The sequence below is a fragment of the Triticum urartu genome, chromosome 2A (assembly GCF_056163025.1).
Source record: "Triticum urartu cultivar PI428250 chromosome 2A, HENAU_Tu73, whole genome shotgun sequence".
NCBI classification, from domain to species: Eukaryota; Viridiplantae; Streptophyta; class Magnoliopsida; order Poales; family Poaceae; genus Triticum; species Triticum urartu.
Window position 1 is genome coordinate 115821421 of NC_141874.1, and position 10533 is coordinate 115831953.

Consider the following 10533-nt stretch of genomic DNA (forward strand, 5'->3'; position numbering starts at 1 on the left):
GATTGAACAATTATGTATGTTTATTTGACAAAATCACACACAAATATACGAGGATTCAAGTCTTCTGCCATGAGGAAATAAGCATACATTGCTACGAGAAACTTTAACCAATCATCAACAAGAAAATGTAACAATATGTAAAAGGTGGTGGAAACACTACTGCATGGGTGGTGCCAGCATGTAGAGGCTAGAGGGAGAGAACCGCAAAAATTTAAGGTCCATCGAGGAAAAGTACAATTTCCATTGGTTCTTTTTTTAGGGGAAAGCCTTAAGGCACTTTTATTAACTCTGTGGCATAGTTACATCGAGTCGTACATGTGATAACAAGAAATTGGGAGCAGCGTCCACCCACTAGTAGAAAAGGGGGCTTTGGTCCAGGCCGGGTAAGCCCATTAGTCCCGGTTCAGTGCAGAACCGGGACCAATAGGTGCATTTATCCCGGTTCGTGCGGCTAAGGCATTAGTCCCGGTTCACCTGGGCCCTTTAGTCCCGGTTCGTGCCACGAACCGAGACTAAAGGGTGCGATGCCCATTGGTCCCGGTTGGTGGCACCAACCGGTACTAAAGGTTAGACCTTTAGTCCCGGTTGGTGCCACCAACCGGGACTAATGGGTTTTGAGGCATTAGTACCGGTTCATGGCACGAACCGGTACTAAAGGTCCCATTTTCAACCCACCCCCCCCCCCGGTGGACCGCCTTTTCAGTTTTAGAAAAAACAAAACAAAATGATGGAAATGTCAATAAAAATAAAATAAAATAAGTTTCCCATGTGATATGTGGTCTAGTTGTTGGGAAAATTTATAAATATGAATTTCGACTTTATTTACAAAATCTCTCTGGAATTTGTAAAATGGGCATAACTTTTGCATACGAACTCGGATTAAAAAGTTTTTTATATGAAAAATCATCTACTCGAAAAGTTACATCCGATGAAGACCGCCTACGGCCTGTTTGCAAATTTGTACAATTCTCAAATTCCAAAAGGAAAAAATGTTATGCTTAAATTTCAGTTTTTTTAAATTTTCAGTAAATCTGGTCAAACTATGGTCAAACTACTTATTCAAGAAGTATTAGTGTTACTAAATAATTATTCAAGAATATTAGTGTTATTAAATAATTACTTCACCTTTTTTGAATTTTGGTCAAATCTGGTCAAACTATGGTCAAACTGTGGTCAAACAATGGTCAAAGTACTTATTCAAGAAATATTAGTGTTACTAAAAAATTATTGTTTTTTAAATAATAGTTTCAAACTCAAACAGTGAAATATGTGACTTCATGCTCAAGCTAAATTCCTGATGGTTAATAGGATTGACATCTTACTATTGTCAGGAAAACAACAAGTGCAGACTTGGAAACGAGGGAGAATAGAACCCGGAAGTTAAGCGTGCTCAGGCTGGAGTAGTGAGAGGATGGGTGACCGTTCCGGAAGTTAGATGATTTGGAATGATGAGGGATGATTAGAGATTAAATTGAGCAGTGATGAGGAGTGATTAGAGATTAGAGGTTAAAATAATTCGGAAATTTGAAAATAAAAAATTTCAAAAAAAAATTCAAAAAAAATTTCAAAAAAAAATCAGAAAATTTCCTTTAGTACCGGTTGGTGTTACCAACCGGGACTAAAGGTGGACCGGCCACGTGGAGGGCCTTTAGTCCCTTCTCCATGATAGTTCCGAAGAACTGCAGCTACGGCGCCAGTACTATCATCGAAGAAAGAAGCATCTATATTCAGTTTATAGTGTCCCATCGGTGGTTCTTGCCATCTTACTATAGGAACCGGAGCACTTGGACGAACTACATGATTAGCATTAATTGCCTGAATAGCGAAGGCCGAACTCGGTGCATTTTTCACAGTTTCACCTTTCAGGGCTTGCCGCCGCTCCCACCAGATATACCAAGCTCCCACAGCGACAGTTTCATGTAAACCAAGTTGTCCCAGAACTGGTGATCTCCTTATTAAACTCTGAAGAATCTCCTCTAAGACCGCAGAACCCGAACGATCAGTACATAAAGCTCTATCAATAATCTCTTCTAAGCCAAGAGATTTCCATACTTCTCTTGCCCGCATGCATGTGAAAACCAGATGGCGAATATCTTCCGATTCAGACTTGCAAATTGAACATTGAGGAGAGATTTTGATGTGTCTGTTACTAAGGATGCACAAACCTGGTATGATCCAGACATTGGTTCTTTAGTATTTGGTGTGTGTGGACTAAGATCATTATATAAAAAAAGTGAAATGCACAGTGATAGGTATATTTTATTTTACGAGTCTAAGCAAAATATATAACCTCATGCTTAATCCAAAGCCGTAATGATAAAAAATAGGAGAAATATTTAGTGAAGGAAATACCATATATTTTATGACACTTATCACTAAAAATTAAGTTACTCATACGGCATTAGTTTATATCGCGGTTGCCTACACAAAATTTTGGCATTTGTTGTAGAATGAAATATAAAAAATACTGACGGTTATAAAACAAGCTAATGTGTGTTAAATAAATAAATTCATGATATCATTGATCATTCATCCAATGTTTTGCACACAACAACTGCATTCTTCTATTTGCTGCAAACAACAAATGTTCACTAAAAGTATTTAACTTATGTACCATTTGAAAAACTAGCCCGTACGTACGGATGCATCGGTTGATGACTAGTTATTGTAATTTGGATGATTGCTTTTTTCGGTTTAATGGCCGACACTGGCAGCAGCGGAACAAACCTCACGAATATTCTGCTTTGCCGTCCAGCCTTGCGGGGTCTGTTTCACTGCACGATATTTTCTTCATTAATGTGACATATAATTATGTCACATCCAGATGTGATCTAGACAAACTCTTAAAAACAAAGAAGAACGATGTAGTCAACATAACCCAAACAAGAACGATGTCTATTATATTGCAATCTTTTCGGTCTACAAATAGGACTGGCCGGCTCGATGACCGCTTACACAGTCGTTAATTTTAAGCGATAAAAAACAAAAGAGGGATTGTGGGGATGGTGGAAAAATGAAAAGGAAGATGATGTCCACTTAGATATGACATAATTATGTTACATCTAGATGTGACTTAGACAAACCCATTTAAAAAAATACTAACAAATAAACAAGGGTGTAGGGAACATAACCTAAACATCATGTAAGTAGTCCATACAAGTTCATCGGCTACTAGGACCTGAAGATTCTACCTAGGTCCTGCTGTCGGAGTAACACAAAATAAGTGCCCGAACTGATTAACGTAAACGAGCGGTTCGAGAGGCGTGACACGGATTTTGGTTGGGTGTGTTTCTTCTTGCTTGACCCGTATCGACACATTATTGAATTCGCTGCCGCTCGGCTTGCCGGCCTCCGCATGGTAGTACGTGACCATGCTGCCGTGCATCCACAGATAGCCGCCGCCTCCAAGCGTCGGGCCGTGGACCAACGAATCCGCCGACGGCGCGAACTGCGTGATGGTCGTCATGCCAGGCCTACAGGTCTTCCACTCAGCTGGGCCGTCGTAGTCGATCATCGGCTTCAGCTCACACATCTCCTGAAACGCCCGAGCGCGATCCTCCATGCTTGGCTCCGGCGGCGGCGGCGCGCCGGATGCCCCCGCAGGAGCCGACACCTGATTGGTTAAATCACAAACCAAGTTAGCCCATATTTGATTAACAGGTTTACCTAGCCAAGCACGTAAAGTTTGAGATTTTGCGGATGGAGACCTTGATTATTTTGTAGGGGATGAAATGGCATCCGGCGGCCAAGTCTAGAGACGGGACCGCCGTGCACGGTCCGATCGCCTCCTTGGCGGGCTCCTGCAGCGCGCGCGCGGCGCCGGCTTCGGTCTCGAAGACGACCACCGCCCTCATCAGGAGGATGCAGATCGCGACTGCCTCGACGCCGTCGAACGCGGCGCGCACGTCCTCGGGGCCTTTCAACGAGCGGAGGTGGACCAGGACGAGGCGGCGGTGGAGGTCGGAGGTGTCGCCGGACCCGGAGAGCTGGTTCGCGACCGGGGCGAGGAGGCTGCGTGCCACGCTTGCCGTGGCGGCGTCGTCGCCGTAGACGCGGCGAATCATTATCACGTCCCTTCGAACCGGGATCTCCATGCTAATCAGGTTAATTTGCTGTTTGGTTGTTGCTGATCTGAATCTAAGAACTAAGATCTGGGTGCTTCTTCTCCTCTGATCTGAAATAGTATATGTAGGGGAGTTGTGGCCGGGTCCAACTTTTATGTCGGTTTCGGGTCCAATTAAGACTAAACAAACCGAGAGATTATAGCTAAGGCAAACAGGCAAAAGCTCAATACCTTGCCGAGCAAACCTGTCTGACAGACACATTAAAATGTCGCCACAATGCCCAGTACGTCATGATGGTCCTGAAACACTACGGCACCTCCTGTTCGTGTGCCTGGTGGCAGTGGAGGTTTGAAAATTGCTTGGTTTGATTTGATGTGATAAAGCAAGGTCTGCTCATGGATAAATCTGGAGAGAGGGTGTTGGAGTTTCTTCTGAATCTTCCTGAGAACTATATCCATATCCTGGGACTGACGAAATTGAAGGAGACAATTGCTACTTGCTGCTGGTACTTGTAGTGGGAAAGGAGGAAGCATACGCATGGGGGAATACCGCAAAATGCATCCCAGGTTAGCCTAGCAGTTCGAGCGTTGGCGGCGAACTTTATTTCTGCTAATTCACCTAAGGCACGGGCACGTCTTGATAGTTGGGTGAGACCGAGACGTGACTACGTCAAGCTTAATGTGGATGCGGGGTTTGATGCGGACACACTTGAAGGCTCTGTGGGAGCTGTCATTCGAGATCATAATGGCAAGTTCATTGCGGCTGCAAATGAAAAACTGAATATCTGCTATGATGCTTTCACGGCAGAAGCCATTGCGGTAAGATTTGGTTTGAACTTGGCACGTACAGCAGGCTGCAACAAAATTGAAGTGAATTCGGATAATTTGGAGGTAATAGCTGCACTGAAGGAGGGCTATTCATCTTCAGTAGCCAGCGCCATCTTTGATGATTGTTTTTTCATGTCTTTTGATTTTCACTCATATCTTGTATGACCATTGTAATAGAGACAACAATGGTGTAGCCCATGAACTAGCTAGACTTGCTAAGTTCTCACCTCCTGATGTATGGTTGGATTCACCCTCAGGGAAGTCCTTCCGTTGATTGTTTCTGATGCTACTTTTGTAGCAACTTAATAAAGAGGAGGTTTGTGTCAGAAAAAAAGACAAAAGCGACTACTACGAGCCATCCGACGAAATCAATCCGGTCGCCAGCCGTCCGATCGATCCATTAGTTCCAGCCCTTAGATATGTCAATGCACGCTGACCCTTCTCTCTCGTGTCGCATCCAGTCAGCCCCTCTGCTTTGATCTAGCAACACCACAAGTTGCCGGCGAGCGTCCATCGCAACACCGGAGGGAGGCAGCTCCCCTGACGTACTGCACATGCCGTTGGGGGCACTGATGTGTGGGCCCACCTATCAGTGGCCGAATGGTACCTTGCCGCACGGCAGAGGACCCTCGTCCACACCGGAGAGCCGCCATGACAAGAGCTTCATAGCAACATGATAGGTGCAAACACGTTGAACGAGTTTATGTCCGAGGGTGTTCCGATCTTCACGTCGTAGGATTGAATTGGGAGAGACAACTAGCTGTAAGCATCCTGGATAACTAGATTTATACCTGTCAAGGTTGGATGCAACAGGTACGTTGGGATGGTTGACTCGAGCTATAAGAACTCCAACCCGTTGTCCAAACAATTGCAAAACCACAAATCGGGAGTAACCCACACAAAACGGTTGGAACCGTAGAGCCTGAATTATGAGGAACCAGAGGTTTCTTCTCGCAAATCTGGATGAACTCACAAGAGCAAAGATAGTAAGGATCTCTCGGATCTCTAGCAGTCTTCCTGTGTATGCTTGTAGTCGAATGGTTTGGCAAAAGATTTCTAAAAGGATGAGGGACATGGGGTTTTATAGTAGGGACAACCCCACTTAGCTAGGTGTGAAAAGGTTTCAAAAGTAATCAACTTTGCATGGCTTCTTTGGGGGAATAAGCAGTTAACTTCGGAAGTTGTGGGAGAGCTCCTCGAAAATTCATGAAGCCTTAACAGTCTGAACACCTTCCACGAGAATGACTAGACCGTTTGACTGACAAGTCCAAATCATGTGAGTTCTTTTGCATTGAAAAGTAAATTTGATGTAGCTTTCGATGATGTACCCCTATGGACCTATCTCTCCTTCAAATGAGTGTGGCACAAGGGAACATCAGAGGTAAAAACTGACAGCATCAGCTTCACTTGAAACTTGTTTTGACAAAACTTATTTCTTCGACTTTCTTTCTTCATGAGCTGAGATGTTGTTTGCGTCTTCGATATTGCATCTGAAATAAGCAACAAGGAGATGAAAGTGCAGACATGTGTTCAAAATTGTAGTATGAAATTAAGTTAGCCTTCACCTAGTCATGTATTTGTTTGATGCAAATTGTTATGATTTCTCTTTTTATGTCCAGGGCTGTATCTATTGTTGTCATTGTCGTGGATCTAAGACTGACAGTAGAATGGGGGGTAGGTATGAGGAGGCAAGATCCTAGCTATGGAGTAGTTGTACACACGAGTTTTACGAGTTCAGGCCCTTCTCAGAGGAAGTAACAGACCTACGTCTCGGCGCCCTTAGGCGGTCGGCTGGATTCTGTGTGTGTGTGTGTGTGTGTTTACAAAAGTGCGAACCCTTATCCTAGAGGAGGGAGGTGGCTTATATAGAGTGCGCCAGGACCCCAGCTCCCCTCCGTTACACAGAGTTCAATGCTCATAAAGGAAAGGCGTTACAGGTAACGTCTACAGTAAATGTCATAAATGCTCATAATGCTATGGTTTAAGTCTTAACCGTTGCAGAGTGGAGGGTTCCTCATCTTGCGGTGGTCGAGTGTCTTCAAGGTGGTCGAGTGAACGCATCTCCACGGTCAAGTGGATGATGATTTCTCTTCGACTGCTTCTGATTCTTTGTAAAGATGTCCTTGGGGAGGGTATGCTGGACAGGTCCATGACCCTACCCTAGGTACATAGCTTCATCATTAGCCCCCGAATGGATCAGGGTTTGAGTGAGGAAGGGGTCGAGAACACTTTCGACCCACTCTTTGTGCTATGAATATGCCTTGTCCTGAAACAATGAGTTGAGGAGACGACGTCGACTCCTTTCTCAATCACCTTGGTCCATTATTGGTTGTTGTCGAGTGAACTTTCATGGTTGAATTCTGAATGATGATGTAGAGGGTGTTTGTCTTCAGTCTGACAGGTTGTTCCGCTCTCCGCGGATCTCGCGGGATTCGAATTTTGGGAATCGCGCCAGATGGGAGGAAACGAGGTTATCGGGACGGATTAGGTAAGTCTCCTCGATCCCCGCGCCACCTTTTTCGCCACGTACTGCGCGCGCGACTGTTGCGGGATTTGTTTAGATCGCTTGGGTCCACTAGTCAGCCACTCGGTGGAAGGCCTTATAAAAGGTCTCGGGCCAGGCCTCTGCTCCGCACGCCCCCATTCTCTCTTCTCTTTCTCCTGATCTCTCCGCCACTCTCGCTTCCGCCTCGTCGCCGGACCTCCGCTCGAGCTCGATCCGCCACCATGGGGAAGGATAGGACGGCGGCGTTGGAACGCGCGAAGAAGGCGACCGTGAAGGCGAAGGGCAAGCGGACCAGCCGGGGCGGATCCTCGTCGAGGTCCGGCCTGCCAGCGGGCTGGATCCAAGGCGACTGGATCCGCTCGGCAATCACGCAGGACGACCTCGACGACCTGGTGGAGGGAGGATTGATCCCCCACAAGTCGGCTCGGCTCCCGGGGGACGAAACCGAGCCGCAGCCTAGAGAGGGTGAGTCTGTCCTCCTAGCAACCCACGTAGATCGCAGATTCTCACTGCCTCCCCACCCTTTCTTTCGGGGTTTTCTGAACTTCTTTGGGGCTCAGCTCCACCATTTCACTCCGAACACCATAGTCTATCTGGCCGCTTTCATGTCCATGTGCGAAAACTTCTTGGGCTGTCGACCGCACTGGGGGCTTTTCAAACACATCTTCACTTGCCGTTCCCAGTCGGTCAAAAAGGCCAAGTCGAGTGACGAGAGGACGCGGGTGATTCATATGTGCGGTGGTCTGGGGATCCAGATGAGGAGCAAGAGTACTTTCCCAGCGATGATCCTTCCTGACTCGGTCCGGGGCTGGCAGTCGACTTGGTTTTACTGCAAGGATCAGCCAACCCCTGGCCAGTCGACTGGACCTCCTCCTTTTTCCTTGGCTCGAGTGGAGAAGCCTGCTCCTCTGAAGGTAGTTCCAGAAGAGAAGGCGCAGGTCAAGGAGCTGGTTGAACGGGTCGTCCAGCTTGTCCGCGACGGAGTGACCGGGATGGATCTGCTGGAGGTCCTTCTCGGTCGACGCATCCAACCTCTTCAGGCGCGCGATCATCTGATGTGGATGTACTCTGGGCTCGAGGATACCACTCGGATCCACCCGGAGGAGGTTAGCGAGGATATCTTGGAGAACTGGTTGAGGGGAATCACTAGCAACAAAGACAACCCTCGGGGATCCAGGAGGGTGATTCCATTCGAGAACTCACGCCAGCCGGAGCAGGTATATTTCTGCTTTATCAAGTATCTTTCCGATTCACCACGTGATGTCCCGTTTGTCATCGACTGAATGTCTTTTGATTGTTATCCTTTCAGGCCCTCATTGAAATGTACTCGATGCCCAACGGAGTGCAGGACCCCGGCACTGAAGAAGAAGGGAGCGGGGGCGAGAGCGGTGAGGAGCATTCGGAAGCCGAGGAGGACGAGGAGAGCGATGAATCGACCGATGAGGAAGAAGTCGACTCGCCTCCTCGCAGGGAGAGGAGGTCCAAGCACACTCATGACCCGGCACGCGCTCCAGACTTGGTGGCTGCGCCGATCGGGCAATCCTCGAAGCGCCCCAGGACGTCTTCCCCGACGCCGACTAAGAAGCCTCCAAAGCAATCCAAGGTCGCGCCGCTTCCAGCGCCGAAAGTGCCGAAAGCCATCTCTTCCAAACCGCCCAAAGCTTTGCCTCGGATCAAAGTGACCATTCCTACTATCTCCGGGTAACCATCTGACTTGTCCTTTATGTGGATTCGATTAACTGGGTGTAACCGATTGAATGCGGGCCTTTGTAGTGCTGCTACGTCAAGGACCTCTTAATACCAGTACCACCAGTACCGGGACGAGGAAATGGAGGATGCGGTAACCTCTAACCCAGGTATGAACTCTTGCGATTTCGATTCTTGATCTTTTTAGGGTCAAGTGGTTCACTTGGGGTCGAATGTTCTGTCTTGCAGCTCCACCCAACATCATTGACCTTCCAGACGACGACGAAGATGTGGCTCCTAAGCCTAGGAAGACCAAGAAGGTAACAGCTGGCAGGGTGGCTCGGCAAGAACCAACTGCAACGCCTCCCGTATGTCAAGCTGAAGATGCGGGCAGAGCCACTGTGATGTTCGCTGCACCCTTGCCGAGTGGGCATCCCACACGGTCGACCGCGCCTGTGGTTCCTTCAACTATCCAACTCCACGCCACGGAGCCTCAAGCAGCCGCACCTGGGTCGTCTGCACATTTTTTGACTAGCTACCCCATCCCAGACAACCAGTCAGAAGCGGCTGCGGAAGCCATCCGACTGGCTGATATGTTGATGGAGCGGGTGAAGATAGTGCACGAGAGCAGTCAGGCTGCCTACGACGCTAGTGCCGCTCTTCGGGTCAACGTCCAGGTGAGTAGACTTTCCGACTGTTTTTGTTCTCGAAAAATCTTCTTCTGCACAATCTCCTGTTGTTTGCGTTGAATTAGAGCACCCACTGGGTGTTGCTGTCATTTTTGATAGTTTCGCTCTTCCACTCGGTATGGGCGAGTGGGATAAGAACCGGTGGGGGCACGCCAAGTGCACCCACTAGGTGTAGTCCCCGAGACCGCGGTCGACTGCTGGCAGTCGACTGGGGTCTGCACAGCTTGTTGTCCACTTCTTTAGGTTTTATTCACTCGAAAATGAACTGCCTTTGAACCTATCGATTGATCTGTCTCTTGCCTCCTGCAGAAGTCTTGTACACTTATCTCCAAGTTTGCCGAACTCGAAAAGAAGCAGAGGCAACTCAACTTAGACTTGGAATTGGCTCAGCAAAATCTGAAAAAAGCTCAAGACGAGGCCACTGGTATGGAAGGTAACTGATTGCCGACTGAATTTCAATGTATCTCCTTGATCTCTTTTTTGATTCAATTATTTCTTTTGCAGAGAAAATGAAGTTGGCTCTGGACAAGAAGGACTCGGACCTCGCCGCCGCGCAAAAAGCAGCCCAAGACAAAACTGCTCTCACAGACAAGAAGCTTGCTTCAGTCGGAATGCTTGAAGGAGAGGTGACTAGACTGACATCTTGTCTTAATGAAGCTAACCACGAAGTGACCAGCCTAAAGAAGGATAAGGTCGCCCTAAACGAAAAGTTGGAGTCTGCGATCCGCAAGAGGAACGACACAGAAGCTTATCTGAGGACC

The 10533-nt window shown here is 47.6% G+C and overlaps 1 protein-coding gene across 1 annotated transcript; it reads right to left on the reverse strand.

Moving 5' to 3' along the window:
• Positions 1 to 3118: 3118 nt before the first annotated feature.
• LOC125541207 (uncharacterized) lies at positions 3119 to 4243 on the reverse strand. The gene is made up of 2 exons (XM_048704670.2): positions 3708 to 4243; positions 3119 to 3613 (listed from the first exon to the last, which is right to left on the reverse strand). The coding sequence occupies exons 1-2, from the start codon at positions 4092 to 4094 to the stop codon at positions 3188 to 3190; spliced, it is 813 nt and encodes a 270-aa protein (XP_048560627.2). The 5' UTR covers positions 4095 to 4243; the 3' UTR covers positions 3119 to 3187.
• Between the last annotated feature and the right edge of the window lie 6290 nt (positions 4244 to 10533).